Source organism: Somniosus microcephalus, unplaced genomic scaffold (assembly GCF_052327205.1).
Source record: "Somniosus microcephalus isolate GS21.2 unplaced genomic scaffold, FLI_Smic_1.0 unresolved_chr3, whole genome shotgun sequence".
Taxonomy (NCBI): domain Eukaryota; kingdom Metazoa; phylum Chordata; class Chondrichthyes; order Squaliformes; family Somniosidae; genus Somniosus; species Somniosus microcephalus.
In genome coordinates this window covers 13,608,646-13,631,266 of record NW_028225181.1, presented here as the reverse complement: position 1 = coordinate 13,631,266, position 22,621 = coordinate 13,608,646, and the positions used below count along the sequence as shown (strand labels likewise).

Here is a 22,621-nt window from a genome sequence, read left to right as displayed (position 1 = left end):
GCATTTATATAGCACCTTTAACGTAATACAACGTTCCAAGGCGCTTCACAGGAGTGTTATCAAACAAAATTTGACACCGAGCCACAAAGGGAGATAACAGGGCGGGTGACCAAAAGCTTGATCAAAGAGGTAGGTTTTAATCATAGAATCACACAAAGTTACAGCACGGAAGGAGGCCATTTCGGCCCAACGTGTCCGCGCCGGCCAACAAAGAGCTATCCGGCCTAATCCCACTTCCCAGCTCTTGGTCCGTAGCTCTGCAGGTTACAGCATCCCAAGGGCACATCCAAGTACTTTTTAAATGTGGTGAGGGTTCCTGCCTCTACCACCCTTTCAGGCAGCGAGTTCCAGACCCCCACAACCCTCTGGGTGAAGACATTTCCCCTCAAATCCCCTCTAAACCTTCCACCAATTACTTTAAATCTGTGCCCCCTGGTTTTTGACCTCTCTGCTAAGGGAAATAGGTCCTTTCTATCCACTTTATCTATGCCTCTCATAATTTTATACACCTCAATAAGGTCTCCCCTCAGCCTCCTCTGTTCCAAGGAAAACAGACCCAGCCTATCCAGTCTTTCCTCAGAGCTAAGATTCTCTACTCCCAGCAACATCCTTGTAAATCTCCTCTGTACCCTCTCTAGTGCAATCACATCTTTCCTGTAATGTGGTGACCAGAACTGCACGCAGTACTCTAGCTGAGGCCTAACTAGTGTTTTATTCAGTTGAAGCATAACCCCCCTGCTCTTGTATTTTATGCCACGGCTAATAAAGGCAAACATTCCGTTTGCCTTCTTAACCACCTTATCTACTTGGCCTGCTACCTTCAGTGATCTGTGGACATGCACTCCAAGGTCTCTTTGTTTCTCTACACTACTCAGTGTCCTACCATTTAATAAGTATTCAAAGCCTCCTTGAAAAAGTGTAACATCCCCACCGACACCTGGGAATCCCTGGCCCAAGACCGCACAAAGTGGAGGAGAAGCATCTGGGAAGGCGCCGAACACCTCGAGTCTCTTCGCCGGGAGCAAGCGGAAGCCAAGCGCAAGCAGCAGAAGGAGCTCATGTCAACCCAAGCACCCCACCCACCGCCCCTTCAACCAGCGTGTGCCCCACCTGTGACAGAGACTGTAGGTCCCGCATTGGACTCATCAGTCACCTGAGAACTCATTTTTAATGTGGAAGCAAGTCACCCTAAGAAGAAGATTCCCTTTCCTTGTTAGCCCTCCCCAAAGGCATTACCTCACACTTCACAGAAATCACAGAAACCCCACAGTGCAGATAGAGGCCATTTCGGCACATATCCCACCCTATCCCCGTAACCCCACGTATTTAATCCCCCTAACACTAAGGGTCAATTTATCATAGCCAATCAACCTAACCCGCACATCTTTGGACTGTGGGAGGAAACCGGAGCACCCGGAGGAAACCCACGCAAACACGGGGAGAATGTGCAAACTCCACACAGACAGTCACCCGAGGCCAGATTCGAACTCGGGTCCCTGGCGCTGTGAGGCAACAGTGCTAACCACTATGCCACCGGATTGAATTCCATTTGCCACTGTTCTGCCCACCTGACCAATTTATTGATATCTTCCTGCAGTCTACAGCTTCCTTCTTCAGTATCAACCACACAGCCAATTTTAGTATCATCTGCAAACTTCTTAATCATACCCTCTATATTCAAGTCAAGATCATTGATATATACCACAAAAATCAAGGGACCTAGTACTGAGCCCTGCGGAACCCCACTGGAAACAACCTTCCAGTCACAAAAACACCCATCAACCGTTACCTTCTACTTCCTGTCTCCGAGCCAGTTTTGAATCCAACTTGACACTTTGCCCCGGATCCCATGGGCTTTTAACTTCGTGACCAGCCTGCCGTGTGGAACCTTATCAAAAGCCTTGCTAAAGTCCATATACACTACATCAAACACGCTACCCTCATCGACCCTCCTTGTTACGTCCTCAAAAAATTCAATCAAGTTTGTCAGACACGACCTTCCCTTAACAAATCCGTGCTGACTATCCTTAATTAATCCGTGACTTTCTAAATGAAGATTTATCCTGTCCTTCAGAATTCTTTCCAATAATTTTCCCACCACCGAGGTTAGGCTGACTGCCCTGTAATTACTCGGTCTATCCCTTTTCTCCCTTTTTAAACAAGGGTACCACATTAGCAGTCCTCCAGTCCTCCGGCACCACACCTGAAGCCAGAGAGGATTGGAAAATGATGGTCAGAGCCTCTGCTATTTCCTCTTTTCCTTCGCTTAACAGCCTGGGATACATTTCATCCAGGCCTGGGGATTAATCCACTTTTGAAGCTGCTAAACCCCTTAATACTTCCTCCCTCACTATGTTTATTTCATCTAATATTTCACACTCCTCCCCCCGATAGAAATGTCTGCTTCGCCCCTCTCTGTGAAAACAGACGCAAAGTATTCATTAAGATCCCTATCGACGTCTCCCATCTCCACGCACACATTACCCTCATAATCTCTCATAGGCCCTACCCCTTCTTTAGTTATCCTCTTACTCTTAATATATTTATAAAACATCTTTGGGTTTTCCTTGATTTTACTTGCCAAGAATTTTTCATGCTCTCTCTTCGCTTTCCTAATATCCTTTTTAATTGCCCCCCTGCACTTTCTGCACTCCTCTAATGATTCTGGAGTATTTAGCACTCGGTATCTGTCATACGCCTCCCTTTTTTTCTTTATCCTACCCTGTATGTCCCTAGACATCCAGGGAGCTCTAGATTTGTTAGTTCCACCTTTTTTCTTTAAGGGCACATATTTGGTCTGAACCCTCCGGATCTCTTCCTTGAATGCCTCCCACTGCTCTGACACTGATTTACCTTCAAGTAGCTACAACAAAAACTCAAAACAAACTCGATTGCTACTTGGCCCTAAACAGACAATTCACCATGGCTGAATACCTGACCACGGTAAAAGATAGCAAATTGAGAAAAACCTTGACTCGGTACAGACTTAGTGAACATTGCCTGGCCATCGAAAAAGGCAGACACAGGCAGACCTGGCTGCCAAGAGAGGACAGGATATGCTCTCACTGCAGTCAGGGAGTGGTGGAGACAGAGATGCACTTCCTCACAGCTTGTGGAAACTATCAGGGCATAAGGGGGAATTTCTACCCAAAATTCATAAAAATATGCCCTGAATTCAAAAATTTGAATGACAACCAAAAACTCCCATACCTACTAGGGGAACAGAGAAATTGTGTAACTTTAGCGGCACACTATGTTACAGCTTGCCATAAACAGAGGGACAACCATTAAACCTAAGAAAAGATTATATGTATATTATATGAATATATATTTATACACACAGGGATATATCTGTTTATACACTGTATGGATAGATCTGTGTTTATGTGTTCAACCATAAATGTTTTTCGATGCTTTGGCAACATAAGATGTACCTTGTCATGCCAATAAAGCGATTTGAATTTGAATTTGTTTCCAGTCCATTATGGCTAAACCCCCACTGAGCTTAGCAAAATTTGCTTTTCCCCAATTTAAATTTTTTATTCCTGGTCTATCCTTGTCCTTTTCCATAACTGCCTTAAATCTAACTGAATTATGGTCACTAGCACCAAAATGCTCCCCCACTGATACGCCTTCTACCTGCCCAGTTTCATTCCCTAAAACTAAGTCCAGAACCGCCCCCTCCCTTGTTGGGCTTGCTACATACTGGCTAAAAAAATTCTCCTGGATGCATTTTAGGAATTCCGCACCCCCTATACCCTTCACACTAATTTTATCCCAGTTAATATTGGGGTAGTTGAAATCCCCTACTATTACTGCCCTATAGTTTTTGCACTTCTCAGAAATGTGCCTACATATTTGTTCTTCTATCTCCCTCTCACTGTTTGGGGGTCTGTAGGACACTCCCAGCAGCGTGGTCGCTCCTTTTATGTATTTCAGTTCGACCCATATGGCCTCGTTTGATGATCCCTCCAACCTATCATCCCTCCTCACAGCAGTAATAAGTTTCTTTAATCAATACCGCGACCCCCCCCCTCCCTTTTTACCTCCTTCTCCATCCTGTCTGAAAATCCTGTAACCAGGAATGTTGAGCTGCCATACCTGCCCCTCTTTCAGCCACGTCTCTGTAATAGCTGTAATATCATAGTCCCAAGCCCTCAGCTCCTCTGCCTTGTTCACTATACTCCTTACATTGAAGTAAATACCACTTAGTACAGGCAAACCTCCTTGTTGACTACTATCTAGCCCTTGATTCCTCTGTCCTTTCAATTTACTTTCTACATTTTTGTTTACCAATTCCGGTTATTCTTCCCTCCCCACCGACTCTATTCTTAAGTTCCCATCTCCCTGCCAAGCTAGTTTAAACCCTCCCCAACAGCACTAGCAAACCCTCCCGCGAGGATATCGGTCCCATTCCCGTTGAGGTGCAACCCGTCTGGCTTGTAGAGGTCGCACCTCCCCCAGAAAGGGTTCCAATTCCTCAGGAATCGAAAGCCCTCCCTCCTACACCATCCCTCCAGCCACGCATTCATCTTCTTATTTCTGTAATCACTAGCACGTGGCACCGGGAGTAATCTGGAGATTACTACTTTTGAGGCCTTGCCTTTTACCCTCTCTCCTAGCTTCCTAAACTCCGCCTGCAGGACCTCATCCCTCTTTCTGCCGACATCGTTAAGGAGCACCCTAAAGGAGGAGAGAGAGGTGGAGAGGTTCCAAAGACAATCAACCCTTTGAGTGAGGAAATTTCCCCTCATTTCAGTCTTAAATGGTCGACCCCATATCCTGTCATGTGTCAGCTGTGACTCAGTTGGTCGAACTCTCAGTCAGAAGGTTTGTGGGTTCAAGTCCCGCTTCAGAGACTTGAGCACAAAAATCTACACTGACACTCCAGTGCAGTACTGAGGGAGCGCTGCACTGTCGGAGGGGCAGTACTGAGGGAGCGCTGCACTGTCGGAGGGGCAGTACTGAGGGAGCGCTGCACTGTCGGAGGGGCAGTACTGAGGGAGCGCTGCACTGTCGGAGGGGCAGTACTGAGGGAGCGCTGCCCTGTCGGAGGGGCAGTACTGAGGGAGCGCTGCACTGTCGGAGGGACAGTACTGAGGGAGCGCTGCACTGTCGGAGGGCCAGTACTGAGGGAGCGCTGCACTGTCGGAGGGGCAGTACTGAGGCAGCGCTGCACTGTCGGAAGGACAGTACTGAGGGAGCGCTGCACTGTCGGAGGGACAGTACTGAGGGAGCGCTGCACTGTCGGAGGGCCAGTACTGAGGGAGCGCTGCACTGTCGGAGGGGCAGTACTGAGGCAGCGCTGCACTGTCGGAAGGACAGTACTGAGGGAGCGCTGCACTGTCGGAGGGGCAGTACTGAGGGAGCGCTGCACTGTCGGAGGGGCAGTACTGAGGGAGCGCTGCACTGTCGGAGGGACAGTACTGAGGGAGCGCTGCACTGTGGGAGGGGCAGTACTGAGGGAGCGCTGCACTGTGGGAGGGGCAGTACTGAGGGAGCGCTGCACTGTCGGAGGGGCAGTACTGAGGGAGCGCTGCACTGTCGGAGGGGCAGTACTGAGGGATAGCGGCACTGTCGGAGGGTCAGTACTGAGGGAGCACTGCACCGTCGGAGGGGCAGTACCAAGGGAGCACTGCACTGTTGGAGGGGCAGTACTGAGGGAGTGCTGCACTGTCGGAGGGGCAGTACTGAGGGAGCGCTGCACTGTCGAAGGGGCAGCACTGAGGGAGCTCTGCACTGTCGGAGGGGCAGTACTGAGGGAGTGTCACACTGTCGGAGGGGCAGCACTGAGGTAGCGCTGCACTGTCGGAGGGGCAGTACTGAGGGCACAATACACTGTTGGAGGGGTAGCACTGAGGGAGTGCTGCACTGTCGGAGGGGCAGTACTGAGGGAGTGTCACACTGTTGGAGGGGTAGCACTGAGGGAGCGCTGCACTGTCGGAGGGGCAGCACTGAGGGAGCACTGCCCTGCCGGAGGGGCAGCACTGAGGGAGCACTGTACAGTCAGAGGGGCAGTACTGAGGGAGTGCTGTACTGTCAGAGGGGCAGTACTGAGGGAGCGCTGCACTGTCGGAGGGACAGCACTGAGGGAGCGCTGCATGGTCGGAGGGGCAGTACTGAGGCAGCGCTGCACTGTCGGAGGGGCAGTACTGAGGGAGTGCTGCATGGTCGGAGGGGCCGTACTGAGGGAGTGCTGCACTGTCAGAGGGGCAGTACTGAGGGAGCGCTGCACTGCCGGAGGGGCAGTACTGAGGGAGCGCTGCACTGTCGGAGGGGCAGTACTGAGGGAGCGCTGCACTGTCGGAGGGGCAGTACTGAGGGAGCGCTGCACTGTCGGAGGGGCAGTACTGAGGGAGTGCTGCACTGTCGGAGGGGCGGTACTGAGGGAGCGCTGCACTGTCGGAGAGGCAGTACTGAGGGAGCACAGCACTGTCGGAGGGGCAGTACTGAGGGAGCGCTGCACTGTCGGAGGGGCAGTACTGAGGGAGCACAGCACTGTCGGAGGGGCTGTACTGAGGGAGCGCTGCACTGTCAGAGGTGCTGTCTTTCAGATGAGATGTCTGCCCCCTCTGGTGGATGTAAAAGATCCATCCCATGGCATTATTTCAAGGACGAGCAGGGCACCTCTCCCCAGTGTCCTGGCCAATATTCATCCCTCAACCAACATCACTATAACAGATTATCTGGCCATTATCACTGCTGTTTCTGGGAGCTTTCTCTGCTCAGATTGGCTGCCGTGTTTCCTACATTACAACAGTGACTACACTCCAAAAGTACTTCATTGGCTGTAAAGCGCTTTGGGACGTCCTGAGGTCGTGAAAGGCGCTATAGAAATGCAAGACTTTCTTTTTCTTCTTGAGACGTTCGAGTGGAACATTCACAGTCGGATGCAGACTTGAGGCGACGACTCCGTCTAGCCTTTGGTAGGATTTAATCTGGATGGGGTTAGGGTCCCACTTAGAATTCTCTACCCCAGCGGGCTGTGGGCCCTCCGTCGTTGAGTATAGTCAAGGAAAGGTTTTTGGACTCGAGGGGAATCGAGGGGTATGGGGAGAGTGCGGGAAGGTGGTGCTGAGGTCGAAGGTCAGCCAAGAGCTTATTGAATGACGGAGTAGGCCCGAAGGGCCAAATGGCCGACTCCTGCTCCTAATTCTTATATTCTTATGTCAGTCATCGTTTAGTGACAGCAGAATGCGCATCCTGTCGGGAGCAAAGGTCGCGGAATGCGCTTCCTGTCCAGGAGCAAAGGTCGGCGAGGGGTCGGGCCGGATCGGAAAAAAGTAGCCACTCATGATTTTCCCACCAAATCTCTTGATTTTTAAGAGTTGTCTCTTGATTTATGAGACGGTGGGGTTGGCATTACTGAGAACCCCAGACTGAGCCTGTGCTGAGTTAGCCCGATCTCTCACGGGGTGAGGTCGTAGGGGATCTATTTCTCAGCACCCTGGGTTAGGGAGGGGGTGAAACAGCCCGGGTTCCTGCTCCTGATCCCTGTCCAGTGACCCCTGGGTTAGGGAGGGGGGTGAATCAGCCCGGCTTCCTGCTCCTGATCACTGTCCAGTGACCCCTGGGTTAGGGAGGGGGTGAATCAGCCCGGGTTCCTGCTCCTGATCCCTGTCCAGTGACCCCTGGGTTAGGGAGGGGGTGAATCAGCCCGGGTTCCTGCTCCTGATCCCTGTCCAGTGACCCCTGGGTTAGGGAGGGGGTGAATCAGCCCGGGTTCCTGATCCTGATCCCTGTCCAGTGACCCCTGGGTTAGGGAGGGGGTGAATCAGCCCGGGTTCCTGCTCCTGATCCCTGTCCAGTGACCCCTGGGTTAACGAGGGGGTGAATCAGCCCGGGTTCCTGCTCCTGATCCCTGTCCAATGACCCCTGGGTTAGGGAGGAGGGTGAATCAGCCCGGGTTCCTGCTCCTGATCCCTGTCCAGTGACCCCTGGGTTAGGGAGGGGGTGAATCAGCCCGGGTTCCTGCTCCTGATCCCTGTCCAGTGACCCCTGGGTTAGGGAGGGGGTGAATCAGCCCGGGTTCCTGCTCCTGATCCCTGTCCACTGACCCCTGGGTTAGGGAGGGGGTGAATCAGCCCGGGTTCCTGCTCCTGATCCCTGTCCAGTGACCCCTGGGTTAGGGAGGGGGTGAATCAGCCCGGGTTCCTGCTCCTGATCCCTGTCCAGTGACCCCTGGGTTAGGGAGGGGGTGAATCAGCCCGGGTTCCTGCTCCTGATCCCTGTCCAGTGACCCCTGGGTTAGGGAGGGGGTGAATCAGCCCGGGTTCCTGCTCCTGATCCCTGTCCAGTGACCCCTGGGTTAGGGAGGGCGTGAATCAGCCTGGGTTCCTGCTCCTGATCCCTGTCCAGTGACCCCTGGGTTAACGAGGGGGTGAATCAGCCCGGGTCCCTCCTCCTGATCCCTGTCCAATGACCCCTGGGTTAGGGAGGAGGGTGAATCAGCCCGGGTTCCTGCTCCTGATCCCTGTCCAGTGACCCCTGGGTTAGGGAGGGGGTGAATCAGCCCGGGTTCCTGCTCCTGATCCCTGTCCAGTGACCCTGGGTTAGGGAGGGGGTGAATCAGCCTGGGTTCCTGCTCCTGATCCCTGTCCAGTGACCCTGAGTTAGGGAGTGGGTGAATCAGCCTGGGTTCCTGTAGTGTATGTACCTTTAAGGGGAGAACTACTTTTTACAGCTCCTGTATGCTGTAGTACCGGCAGTGACCACACCTGTATATAAACCCTGAGTAGGGATCTGTACTGTTAGTTTTAGAGTAACCCTCATACAGTAAACACCGTTGATTGTTCCTCTGCAGTCTCTGTCTATTTCTTGAAGGACACCATACATCAAGATTCACGGATTTAACATTGGCGACGAGGCGATTCGAACCTACCTGCAACTCTGCAGAAGAAGGCCGATTCCAGAGGCACGGGCGTCGACCACCCGGCGGAGACTCCAGCGAGGCGGGCTGGCAACAGGTACGGTGCAGACCCTTCCCGCACAGCGGCTGCTAGAGCCGACCGACGGCACAGGAAAAGACCGCCCAGCCGTCGAAGCAGAGCTGGAAGGTTTGGAACGTTCAGGAGTACTGTCCAAAGTGGACTGGAGCGAGTGGACTACACCCATCGTTCCTGTAATGAAGAGGTCATTGAGTAATACGCCTGGGGAACCGAAGAAGGTCCGCATCTGTGGGGACTTCAAGGTGACAGTGAACCCAATCCTTCACACGGTACAATATCCGCTTCCGCGGATTGAAGATATTTTCGCCTCGCTATCTGGAGGAAAACGCTTCACTAAGATTGATCTGGCCCAGGTGTACCTGCAAATGGAGGTAGAAGAAGCCTCGAAACAGTACCTCACGATCAACACTCATAAAGGTCTCTACCAATACAACCAGCTGGTGTTCGGGGTAGCATCAGCTCCGGCTATTTGGCAAAGGGCAATGGATCAAGTCCTGCAAGGGATTCCAGGGACCCAGTGTTATTTGGACGACATCCTGGTCACAGGCGAAAATGACAGTGATCACCTCGCCAACCTGGAGCAGGTGCTCACTAGATTGAAGGAATATGGGCTCCGAGCTAATCGCCATAAATGTGAGTTTTTCCAGAAGCAGACCTCATATTGTGGCCAGGTTATTGATGAAGAGGGGTTACATAAGTCCCCTGAAAAGATTGAGGCAGTAGTCAAGGCTCCAGCACCGGAAAATGTATCACAACTGAGGTCGTTCCTCGGGCTGGTGAACTACTACCATAAGTTGTTGCCAAATTTGTCTACAATACTACACCCACTGAACACCCTACTGCAAATGGGGGTACCATGGAAGTGGAATAACGAATGTAAACGAGCTTTCCAGAAGTGCAAAGAATTGATCACATCAAAAGAGGTGTTGGCTCATTTCAACCCAGCACTACCAATTCGGTTGGCGTGTGATGCATCACCCTATGGTATTGGAGCGGTGCTGTCGCACAAATTCCCGGACGGCTCAGAGAGGCCAATAGCCTTTGCGTCTCGGTCACTAACCTCAGCCGAGCGTAACTACGCCCAGATTGACAGGGAGGCCCTCAGCCTAGTGTGGGGAGTGAAAAAGTTCAATCACTATCTGCACAGGCAGAAGTTCACCTTGCTGACTGACCACCAACCACTTGTCTCCATCTTTAATCCAAAGAAGGGCGTTCCGGTGATGACTGCGCAACAGCTGCAAAGATGGTCCCTTTTTCTAGGGGCGAACCAATATGAAATAGTGTATAAGGGCACGAAACAGCATGGAAACGCTGATGGGCTATCACGCCTGCCACTGCCTACTGCGGAGGAAGCACCAGCAGTGGATCCTGTCGAAATATTTTATTCGACTATAATTGAACGCTTGCCAGTAACTAACGCGGATATAGAGAAGGAGACCCGAAATGACCCGACACTGTCTCGGGTATATGACTTGACGGTGAAGGGGTGGCCAACACATGGCGACTCACTGTTGCCAGCATTCTCATCCAGAAGAGAACAGCTGTCAGTATGCCAGGGGACCTTGATGTGTGGATCCCGAGTGGTAATTCCACCCAAGTTAAGGGAGAGAGTGCCCAATGAGCTTCATGAAGGCCATCTGGGAGGGGTGAAAATGAAAAGCCTTGCTAGGGCTTATGTGTGGTGGCCGGGGATCGATCAGCAAATCGAGGACCTGACAAAGAGCTGCTCAGGCTGCCAGAAGGTCCAAAATGCACCACCACATGCCCCTCTACACCCATGGGAGTGGCCCTCCTCTCCATGGCAACGGGTGCATAGTGATTTTGCTGGTCCATTCATGGACTCAATGTTTTTAATAGCCGTGGATGTGCACTCGAAATGGCCTGAGGTGATCAAAATGTCCTCCACCACCACGGAGAAAACGATTGCAGTCCTACGGACCATATTTGCCCCATATCATCCAGCCACAAATGGATTGGCTGAGAGGTTCGTACAAACCTTTAAAAAGGCAGTAAGGGCCATGTGCGATGACGACATTCCACTGCAGCATAAGGTGGACAATTTCCTGTTAGCCTACAGAAATGCGACACATGCAGTCACCAACCAGACCCCGGCCATGATGTTCTTTAACCGAAGGTTGAGATCTCGTCTGGATTTGCTCAGACCAAATGTACGAAGAGATGTTGAGAATAAGCAATTCCAGCACATCAACGAGAAGCCGACAAGGAGCTTCAATGTAGGACAACCAGTCTTGGCCCGCGACTACCGAACAGAGAAATGGCAACCAGGAACGATATGCACACGGCAGGGGCCACTAATGTACACAGTGGATGTTGGGGAGAACATTGTGAGACGCCACGTCGACCAGATCCAAGAGTCACAGAAACGAGTCAACCCCATGTCTCGCATACCTGGTGATGAACCCAACGTACAGGTCGCATCTACCCCAGGAACAGTAGCATCGGAAGCTGATGAACCAACTGACGACAGGGGGCCAGAATCGCCTCCGCACCAAGAGCGAGACACTCAGGAAAGGCGTTATCCAGAAAGGATCAGGAAGCCGCCCCAAAGACTGAATTTATAAATGGACTATTTTCAGTTAATGTGCATGTTAAAGTGTTAATTGTTAAATGAATGTTATGGTACTGTTAATCTAAAAGGGGAGGAATTGTAGTGTATGTACCTTTAAGGGGAGAACGACTTTTTACAGCTCCTGTATACTGTAGTACCGGCAGTGACCACACCTGTATATAAACCCTGAGTAGGGATCTGTACTGTTAGTTTTAGAGTAACCCTCATCCAGTAAACACCTGTTGATTGTTCCTCTGCAGTCTCTGTCTATTTCTTGAAGGACACCATACATCAAGATTCACGGATTTAACAGTTCCTACTCCTGATCCCTGTCCAGTGACCCCTGGGTTAGGGAGGGGGTGAATCAGCCTGGGTTCCTGCTCCTGATTCCTGTCCAGTGACCCCTGGGTTAGGGAGGGGGTGAATCAGCCCGGGTTCCTGCTCCTGATCCCTGTCCAGTAACCCCCGAGTTAGGGAGGGGGTGAATCAGCCCGGGTTCCTGCTCCTGATCCCTGTCCAGTGACCCCTGGGTTAGGGAGGGTGTGAATCAGCCCGGGTTCCTGCTCCTGATCCCTGTCCAGTGACCCTGGGTTAGGGAGGGGGTGAATCAGCCTGGGTTCCTGCTCCTGATCCCTGTCCAGTGACCCCTGGGTTAGGGAGGGTGTGAATCAGCCCGGGTTCCTGCTCCTGATCCCTGTCCAGTGACCCCTGGGTTAGGGAGGGGGTGAATCAGCCCGGGTTCCTGCTCCTGATCCCTGTCCAGTGACCCCTGGTGGAATGTGTGTGGGGATGTCTGGTGAGGATGGGATCGGGCCTTGGCTGGGATGCCGCCTGTCACAGTCGAATATCCTGCAGAAAGCCACAAAATGGGGCCCCTTGGTCTGAGGTACTTGAGAGTGTCTGGCACCCTTGGCAACCATCTTCCAGTGTGACTCGGGGCCCAGGAGAGGGAACGGGAGAGGAAGGTAAATATGCGCGATATTGGGGCAGAAATTCCTCCCCAAACGCGTGAGTACGGAAGGGGTACTCGCGCGTCTGGCCGGAGGAAATGCGGGTTTTCAGCATGCACAGCGCATGCGCTGAAAACCGGCATTTCCTCTCCTCTAACCCAAGAGGTGAAGAGGCTAGCACGTGCGCTGTAGGGGGCAGCGCGTGCGTCTTGGATTTCCTCTGTTTTGGGGGATTTGCGCATGTCTAAAGGCCTCCGGTCTTTACGCTTGTAAAAAGCACACGTAATATTTAATTTTACAGGTAAGTGGTGTTTTAATGTAATTTAGAATTTTTTTTCCCACAGGTTTATTATTTTAAAGAATCTACAATAAGGTAAGTTTAGTTTTAGACCCTTTGTAAGAGCCATAAAAGCTTAAGAAAATACTTTAAAATAGTGGCTAAATGGCATAATACAGTTAATTTACCTGAACGACTTATTGTATTAAGAAACCCCCTATTTTCTTGCTCCAGTAGTATAGTCCGACACACCCCCTTCATTCTTGCCACAATGGAACAGTCCCTAAGCCACACATGGGTGCAGCCATCTTACAGTTTTAAACTGCACGTGGTGAAAGAGGCAGAAGCTGTGAGGTTTGGAGCAGTACAGTTTTTGACCGTGTTCGTTTATACGTGTTTGCTTTGTAATTCCGTTTGTTAAGTGTTATAGTAAACAGTTTAAAAGACAAAGCTACGTTTGGGAACGTTTTATTTCGACACGCGTCTACTCGTTGTTAAAGGCCCCACAGCTCAATGGCCTGCCTGTTTGGAAACTAAGAAGCGCCACTACACCCTTTTTATTAAAAATTTATTTTTTTCAAAAAAAAAATTGTTTAAATTATTTTTTAAACTTATTTATACTTAATTTAATGATTGGGGTGTTTTTTTAAATTGTATTTAAAGTTTAAGTAGTGTTTTGGGGTGCAGTACTTCTCATGAGTTTGACAGCTGTTACTCTCAAACTCATGAATGAAGTTTCCCCTCCCCTGATTGGCTGAACAGTGCTAACCTGATCCCAGCCGGCACATCGCACTAACTACGCCGCTGGGTCAGGTTAGCATAGCGCGCCGACATCTGAACCGGGCCACTGACAGGAAATCCACTGCGGGCCAGGTTTCAGATGTCGGCGCGCCGGGTAAGTGCACATCGGGGGCTGGCACGCGCGGCAAGCCCCCGACGCCAAGTTCTGGGCCATTGAAATGCTTCAATTCTGTTTCCACAGAACCCGTCTGCGCTGATATTCCCGGATTTCCAGTTTTCTCTGATTTCTGTGAATTTGCCACCCATCGTTGCGTGACCGGAAATTATTTTGCCAAGGTGAGGTCAACTAACTCAGCACAGGCCGGGAATGGAGCCTGAGCCTTTCCTGATGATGGCGTGGGTCTGTGGCCGTTGAGCAAGCAAGACTTACATTTCTATAGCGCCTTTCACGACCTCAGGACGTCCCAAAGCGCTTTACAGCCAATGAAGTACTTTTCGAAGTGCAGTCACTGTTGTAATGTAGAAAACGCAGCAGCCAATTTGTGCACAGCAAGCTCCCACAAACTGCACTGTGATAATGACCAGATCAACTGTTTTTTTTTAGTGATGTTGATTGAGGGATAAATATTGGCCCAGGACATCAGGGAGAATTCCCTGCTCTTCTTCGAAATAGTGCCGTGGGATCTTTTACGTCCACCTGAGTGAACAGATGGGGACTCGTTTTAACGTCTCATCCGAAAGACGGCATTTCTGACAGTGCAGCGCTCTCTCAGTACTGCACCTCCGACAATGCAGCGCTCCCTCAGTACTGCCCCTCCGACAGTGCAGCGCTCCCTCAGTACTGCCCCTCCGGCAGTGCAGCGTTTGTCAGTACTGCCCCTCCGACAGTGCAGCGTCCCTCAGTACTGCCCCTCCGACAGTGCAGCGCTCCCTCATTACTGCCCCTCCGACAGTGCAGCGCTCCCTCAGTACTGCCCCTCCGACAGTGCAGCGTCCCACAGTACTGACCCTCCGACAGTGCAGCGCTCCCTCATTACTGCCCCTCCGACAGTGCAGCGCTCCCTCAGTACTGCCCCTCCGACAGTGCAGCGCTCCCTCAGTACTGCCCCTCCGACAGTGCAGCCTCCCTCAGTACTGCCCCTCCGACAGTGCAGCGCTCCCTCAGTACTGCCCCTCCGACAGTGCAGCGCTCCCTCAGTACTGCCCCTCCGACAGTGCAGCGCTCCCTCAGTACTGCCCCTCCGACAGTGCAGCGCTCCCTCAGTACGGCCCCTCCGACAGTGCAGCGCTCCCTCAGTACTGCCCCTCCGACAGTGCAGCCTCCCTCAGTACTGCCCCTCCGACAGTGCAGCGCTCCCTCAGTACGGCCCCTCCGACAGTGCAGCAGTCCCTCAGTACTGCCCCTCCGACAGTGCAGCGCTCCCTCAGTACTGCCCCTCCGACAGTGCAGCGCTCCCTCAGTACTGCCCCTCCGAAAGTGCAGCGCTCCCTCATTACTGCCCCTCCGACAGTGTAGCGGTCCCTCATTACTGCCCCTCCGACAGTGCAGCAGTCCCTCAGTACTGCCCCTCCGACAGTGCAGCGCTCCCTCAGTACTGCCCCTCCGACAGTGCAGCGCTCCCTCAGTACTGCCTCTCCGAAAGTGCAGCGTTCCTCAGTACTGCCCCTCCGACAGTGCAGCGCTCCCTCAGTACTGCCACTCGGACAGTGCAGCGCTCCCTCAGTACTGTCCCTCCGACAGTGCAGCGCTCCCTCAGTACTGCCCCTCCGACAGTGCAGCGCTCCCTCAGTACTGTCCCTCCGACAGTGCAGCGCTCCCTCAGTACTGACCCTCCGACAGTGCAGCGCTCCCTCAGTACTGCCCCTCCAACAGTGCAGCGTCCCTCAGTACTGCCCCTCCGACAGTGCAGCGCTCCCTCAGTACTGACCCTCCGACAGTGCAGCGCTCCCTCAGTACTGCCCCTCCAACAGTGCAGCGCTCCCTCAGTACTGCCCCTCCGACAGTGCAGCGCTCCCTCAGTACTGCCCCTCCGACAGTGCAGCGCGCCCTCAGTACTGCCCCTCCGACAGTGCAGCGCTCCCTCAGTACTGACCCTCCGACAGTGCAGCGCTCCCTCAGTACTGCCCCTCCGACAGTGCAGCGCTCCCTCAGTACTGCCCCTCCGACAGTGCAGCGCTCCCTCAGTACTGCCCCTCCGACAGTGCAGCGCTCCCTCAGTACTGCCCCTCCGACAGTGCAGCGCTCCCTCAGTACTGCCCCTCCGACAGTGCAGCGCTCCCTCAGTACTGCCCCTCCGACAGTGCAGCGCTCCCTCAGTACTGACCCTCCGACAGTGCAGCGCTCCCTCAGTACTGACCCTCCGACAGTGCAGCGCTCCCTCAGTACTGCCCCTCCGACAGTGCAGCGCTCCCTCAGTACTGTCCCTCCGACAGTGCAGCATCCCTCAGTACTGCCCCTCCGACAGTGCAGCGCTCCCTCAGTACTGCCCCTCCGACAGTGCAGCGCTCCCTCAGTACTGTCCCTCCGACAGTGCAGCATCCCTCAGTACTGCCCCTCCGACAGTGCAGCATCCCTCAGTACCGCCCCTCCGACAGTGCAGCGCTCCCTCAGTACTGCCCCTCCAACAGTGCAGCGCTCCCTCAGTACTGCCCCTCCAACAGTGCAGCGCTCCCTCAGTACTGCCCCTCCGACAGTGCAGCGTCCCGCAGTACTGCCCCTCCGACAGTGCAGCCTCCCTCAGTACTGCCCCTCCGACAGTGCAGCGCTCCCTCAGTACTGCCCCTCCGACAGTGCGGCGCTCCCTCAGTACTGCCCCTCCGACAGTGCCGTGCTCCCTCAGTACTGCCCCTCCAACAGTGCAGCGCTCCCTCAGTACTGCCCCTCCGACAGTGCAGCGTCCCGCAGTACTGCCCCTCCGACAGTGCAGCCTCCCTCAGTACTGCCCCTCCGACAGTGCGGCGCTCCCTCAGTACTGCCCCTCCGACAGTGCCGCGCTCCCTCAGTACTGCCCCTCCGACAGTGCAGCGCTCCCTCAGTACTGCCCCTCCGACAGTGCCGTGCTCCCTCAGTACTGCCCCTCCGACAGTGCAGCGCTCCCTCAGTACTGCCCCTCCGACAGTGCAGCACTCCCTCAGTACTGCCCCTCCGACAGTGCAGCGCTCCCTCAGTACTGCCCCTCCGACAGTGTAGCGCTCCCTCAGTACTGCCCGTCCGACAGTGCAGCGCTCTCTCAGTACTGACCCTCCGACAGTGCAGCGCTCCCGAAGTACTGACCCTCCGACAGTGCAGCGCTCCCTCAGTACTGCCCCTCCGACAGTGCAGCGCTCCCTCAGTACTGCCCCTCCGACAGTGCAGCGCTCCCTCAGTACTGACCCTCTGACAGTGCAGCGCTCCCTCAGTACTGCCCCTCAGACAGCGAAGCGTCCCTCAGTACTGCCCCTCCGACAGTGCAGCGTTCCCTCAGTACTGCCCCTCCGACAGTGCAGCGTTCCCTCAGTACTGCCCCTCCGACAGTGCAGCGCTCCCTCAGTACAGCCCCTCCGACAGTGCAGCGCTCCCTCAGTACTGACCCTCTGACAGTGCAGCGCTCCCTCAGTACTGCCCCTCAGACAGCGAAGCGTCCCTCAGTACTGCCCCTCCGACAGTGCAGCGTTCCCTCAGTACTGCCCCTCCGACAGGTAGGCACTCCCTCAGTACTGCCCCTCCGAAGGCGCAGCACTCTCTCAGTACTGCCCCTCCGACAGTGCGGCGTTCACCCAGTACCGCCCTTCCGACAGTGCAGCGCTCCCTCAGTACTGCCCCTCCGACAGTGCAGCACTCCCTCAGTACTGCCCTTCAGGGAGTGCAGCATTCCCTCAGCACTGCCCCTCCGACAGTGCAGCTTCCCTCAGTACTGCCCCTCCGACAGTACAGCGTCCCTCAGTACTGCCCCTCCGACAGTGCAGCACTCCCTCAGTACTGCCCTTCAGATAGTGCAGCACTCCCTCAGTACTGCCCCTCTGACAGTGCAGCTTCCCTCAGTACTGGCCATCCGACAGTGCAGCGCTTCTCAGTACTGCCCCTCCAACAGAGCAGCGCTCCCTCAGTACTGCCCCTCCGACAGTGCAGCGCTCCCTCAGTACTGCCCCTCCAACAGAGCAGCGCTCCCTCAGTACTGCCCCTCCGAAAGCGCAGCACTCCCTCAGCATTGCCCCTCCGACTGCAGCGCTCCCTCAGTACTGCCCCTCCGACAGTGCAGCGCTCCCTCAGTACTGCCCCTCCGACAGTGCAGCGCTCCCTCAGTACTGCCCCTCCGACAGTGCAGCGCTCCCTCAGTACTGCCCCTCCGACAGTGCAGCACTCCCTCAGTACTGCCCCTCTGACAGTGCAGCGCCCCCTCAGTACTGCCACTCTGACAGTGCAGCACTCCCTCAGTACTGCCCCTCCGACAGTGCAGCGCTCCCTCAGTACTGCCCCTCCGACAGTGCAGCGCTCCCTCAGTACTGCCCCTCTGACAGTGCAGCGCCCCCTCAGTACTGCCACTCTGACAGTGCAGCACTCCCTCAGTACTGCCCCTCCGACAGTGCAGCACTCCCTCAGTACTGCCCCTCTGGCAGTGCAGCGCTCCCTCAGTACTGCCCCCCCGACAGTGCAGCGCTCCCTCACTACTGCCCCTCCGACAGTGCAGCACTCCCTCAGTACTGCCCCTCTGACAGTGCAGCGCTCCCTCAGTACTGCCCCTCCGACAGTGCAGCGCTCCCTCAGTACTGCCCCTCCGACAGTGCAGCGCTCCCTCAGTACTGCCCCTCCGACAGTGCAGCACAACCTCAGTGCTGCCCTGGAATGTCGGCCTAGATTTTTGAACTCCAGTCTCTAGAGTGGGTCTTGACCTTGAGAGGGGGCGTTGGGCAGAGTTGCGTCATCCCTCGCTTGCTCGAGTTGTCGTCTACCTGTTCTCCCGCTAATCCTTCTCTTCCTTGTTCCCTCCCCTGCCGCAGAGAATCCTTTGCCGTCCGGGCGTTTCCCCAGCGACCGAGGAGCAGCGCAGGCAGCTGGGAGGCGAAGCCCCGGGGCTGTGGAGGCCCGGCGTGGGCCGCAGGAGGCTGGATTCGGAGTACGACGACCCCCTGCCCGTCTGGAGCCTGCCTCCGGCTGCGGTGGAGCCTCCGCCCCCCTCGGAATTCGAGCTGACCGACGAGGAGCTGGACGTCCGAGTCCAGGACCCGCCGAGCAGTGACCTTGATGACCTCTTCGCCCGCCTGAGGGACCCGAGGGCGGCCCGGGCCGCCGAGCGTCTGAGGGAGGCCGTGGCCCGCGGGGACACTGGGGCCATGGAGCGCGAGTCCGGGCGGCTGGTCCAGGCATTGAAGGAGGCGGGCGGGGATTGAGGGGAGGGTGGAACGGAAGTGGCGGAGGCTCTCGCGATTTGCTAATTAAAGTCCATTTGAAAAACCGCCAGTGTCTGCCTGTCGCCGGTCTCTGCTCGCACTGCGTCTGGTGAACACACGAGGGTATGTGGGGCACAGTGGGATATCTCAGCCCCTCTCCCTCAGGGAGGTATCTGTACACTGACTGGTGTCTCTCAGTCCCTCTCTCTCAGGGAGATATCTGTACACTGACTGGTGTCTCTCAGTCCCTCTCCCTCAGGGAGATATCTGTACACTGACTGGTGTCTCTCAGTCCCTCTCTCTCAGGGAGATATCTGTACACTGACTGGTGTCTCTCAGTCCCCTCTCTCTCAGGGAGATATCTGTACACTGACTGGTGTCTCTCAGTCTCCTCTCTCAGGGAGATATCTGTACACTGACTGGTGTCTCTCAGTCCCTCTCCCTCAGGGAGATATCTTTACACTGACTGGTGTCTCTCAGTCCCTCTCTCTCGGGGAGATATCTGTACACTGACTGGTGTCTCCCAGTCCCTCTCTCTCAGGGAGATATCTGTACACTGACTGGTGTCTCTCAGTCCCCTCTCCCTCAGGGAGATATCTGTACACTGACTGGTGTCTCTCAGTCCCTCTCTCTCAGGGAGATATCTGTACACTGACTGGTGTCTCTCAGTCCCTCTCTCTCAGGGAGATATCTGTACACTGACTGGTGTCTCTCAGTCCCTCTCTCTCAGGGAGATATCTGTACACTGACTGGTGTCTCTCAGTCCCTCTCCCTCAGGGAGATATCTGTACACTGACTGGTGTCTCTCAGTCCCTCTCTCTCAGGGAGATATCTGTACACTGATTGGTGTCTCTCAGTCCCTCTCCCTCAGGGAGATATCTGTACACTGACTGGTGTCTCTCAGTCCCTCTCTCTCAGGGAGATATCTGTACACTGACTGGTGTCTCTCAGTCCCTCTCTCTCAGGGAGATATCTGTACACTGACTGGTGTCTCTCAGTCCCTCTCTCTCAGGGAGATATCTGTACACTGACTGGTGTCTCTCAGTCCCTCTCTCTCAGGGAGATATCTGTACACTGACTGGTGTCTCTCAGTCCCCTCTCTCTCAGGGAGATATCTGTACACTGACTGGTGTCTCTCAGTCCCCTCTCTCAGGGAGATATCTGTACACTGACTGGTGTCTCTCAGTCCCTCTCCCTCAGGGAGATATCTGTACACTGACTAGTGTCTCTCAGTCCCTCTCTCTCAGGGAGATATCTGTACACTGACTGGTGTCTCTCAGTCCCTCTCTCTCAGGGAGATATCTGTACACTGACTGGTGTCTCTCAGTCCCTCTCTCTCAGGGAGATATCTGTACACTGACTGGTGTCTCTCAGTCCCATTCCTCAGGGAGATATCTGTACACTGACTGGTGTCTCTCAGCCCCTGTCCCTCAGGGAGATATCTGTACACTGACTGGTGTCTCTCAGTCCCCTCTCTCAGGGAGATATCTGTACATTGACTGGTGTCTCTCAGTCCCTCTCTCTCGGGGAGATATCTGTACACTGACTGGTGTCTCTCAGTCCCATCCCTCAGGGAGATATCTGTACACTGACTGGTGTCTCTCAGTCCCTCTCTCTCAGGGAGATATCTGTACACTGATTGGTGTCTCTCAGTCCCTCTCTCTCAGGGAGATATCTGTACACTGACTGGTGTCTCTCAGTCCCTCTCTCTCAGGGAGATATCTGTACACTGACTGGTGTCACTCAGTCCCTCTCTCTCAGGGAGATATCTGTACACTGACTGGTGTCTCTCAGTCCCTCTCTCTCAGGGAGATATCTGTACACTGACTGGTGTCTCTGAGTCCCATCCCTCAGGGAGATATCTGTACACTGACTGGTGTCTCTCAGTCCCTCTCTCTCAGGGAGATATCTGTACACTGATTGGTGTCTCTCAGTCCCTCTCTCTCAGGGAGATATCTGTAGACTGACTGGTGTCTCTCAGTCCCTCTCTCTCAGGGTGATATCTGTACACTGACTAGTGCCTCTCAGTCCCTCTCTCTCAGGGAGATATCTGTACACTGACTGGTGTCTCTCAGTCCCTCTCTCTCAGGGAGATATCTGTACACTAACTGGTGTCTCTCAGTCCCTCTCAGGGAGAGATCTGTACACTGACTGGTGTCTCTCAGTCCCTCTCTCTCAGCGAGATATCTGTACACTGACTGGTGTCTCTCAGTCCCTCTCTCTCAGGGAGATATCTGTACACTGACTGGTGTCTCTCAGTCCCTCTCTCTCAGGGAGGTATCTGTACACTGACTGGTGACTCTCAGTCCCTCTCCCTCAGGGAGATATCTGTACACTGCCTGGTGTCTCTCAGTCCCTCTCTCAGCGAGATATCTGTACACTGGTGTCTCTCAGTCCCTCTCAATTCAATTCAATTCAATTCAAATCGCTTTATTGGCATGATAAGGTACATCTTATGTTGCCAAAGCATCGAAAAACATTCATGGTTGAACACATAAACACAGATCTATCCTTGCAGTGTAGAAACAGATATATCCCTGAGTGTATAAATATACATTCATATAATTTGTATATACTCTTTTCTCAGGTTTACTGGTTGTCCCTCTGTTTATGGCAAGCTGTAACATAGTGTGCCGCTAAGGTTACACAATTTCTCTGTTCCCCTAGTAGGTATGGGAGTTTTTGGTCGTCATTCAAATTTCTGAATTCAGGGCATATTTTTGTGAATTTTTGGTAGAAATTCTCCCTGATGCCCTGATATTTTCCACATGCTGTGAGGAAGTGCATCTCTGTCTCCACCACTCCCTGACTGCAGTGAGAGCATATCCTGTCCTCTCTTGGCAGCCGGGTCTGCCTGTGTCTGCATTTTTCGATGGCCAGGCTATGCTCACTAAGTCTGTACCTTGTCAAGGTTTTTCTCAGTTTGCTATCCTTTACCATGGTCAGGTATTCAGCCATGTTGTATTGTCTGTTTAGGGCCAAATAGCAATTGAGTTTGTTTTGGGTTTTTGTTGTTTCTGCCCAATATGACAGGTATTTTTCCTTTTGCTTAGTAACAATTGTGTTGGGTCGAATTCTCTGTGCTACGATGTCACTGTCCTGGGGCTGGTTATTGTTAGTAGTGTTAGTAGTTACTTCACTGAGTCCCAGGATTAGTTGACTGAGGGTATTCTTCTTTATGGACCTCTCTTGGCATTTCAGGGCTTCGTAATGATAGCAGTGGGGGTTGCTCATTTTTAGGTGTTTCCAAAATTTGGTGGCTCTTTTTTGGATAGTAATTATTAATGGATATTGTCCTAGTTCTGCCCTGCATGCATTGTTTACGGTTTTCCTTTGAGTCCGGAGGATACTTTTACAGAATTCTGCATGTAGGATCTCAATTGGGTGTTTGTCCCATTTTGCAAATTCTTGTTGTGTTAGCGGTCCCCACACCTCACTGCCATAGAGTGCAATTGGTTCAATTACTGATTTAAAAATTTTGAGCCAAATGCTAATTGGGATTTCTATTTGGATTGATTTTTTAATGGCGTAGAAAGCCCTTCTAGCTTTCTCTTTCAGTTCATTCACAGCCAGATGAAAATTTCCCGGAGAGGTGATTTTTAAGCCCAAGTATGTGTAGTTAGTGGTTTGTTCAATTTTAGTTGTTCCTAGTGTGAAATTTATTCTGGGTCCCTGATGTCTGGATCTTTGCTGGAACACAAGGACTTTGGTTTTTGGGGGGTTTATTGTCAGGGCCCAGGTCTGACAGAACGACTCCAGCAGATCCAGG

The 22,621-nt window shown here is 53.4% G+C and overlaps 1 protein-coding gene across 2 annotated transcripts in view; it reads left to right on the top strand.

The window, feature by feature from the left end:
• Positions 1-18,908, top strand: part of LOC147091204 (uncharacterized) — a 37,088-nt gene extending 18,180 nt beyond the window's left edge. For both annotated transcript variants that reach the window (XM_085976674.1, XM_085976675.1), the window contains 2 exons: positions 13,727-13,821; positions 18,463-18,908. In XM_085976674.1, the coding sequence (XP_085832800.1) occupies positions 13,727-13,821; positions 18,463-18,852 (485 nt within the window). In that variant the 3' untranslated portion in view covers positions 18,853-18,908. The remainder of the gene's footprint in view (positions 1-13,726; positions 13,822-18,462) is intronic.
• The last annotated feature ends 3,713 nt before the right edge of the window (positions 18,909-22,621 follow it).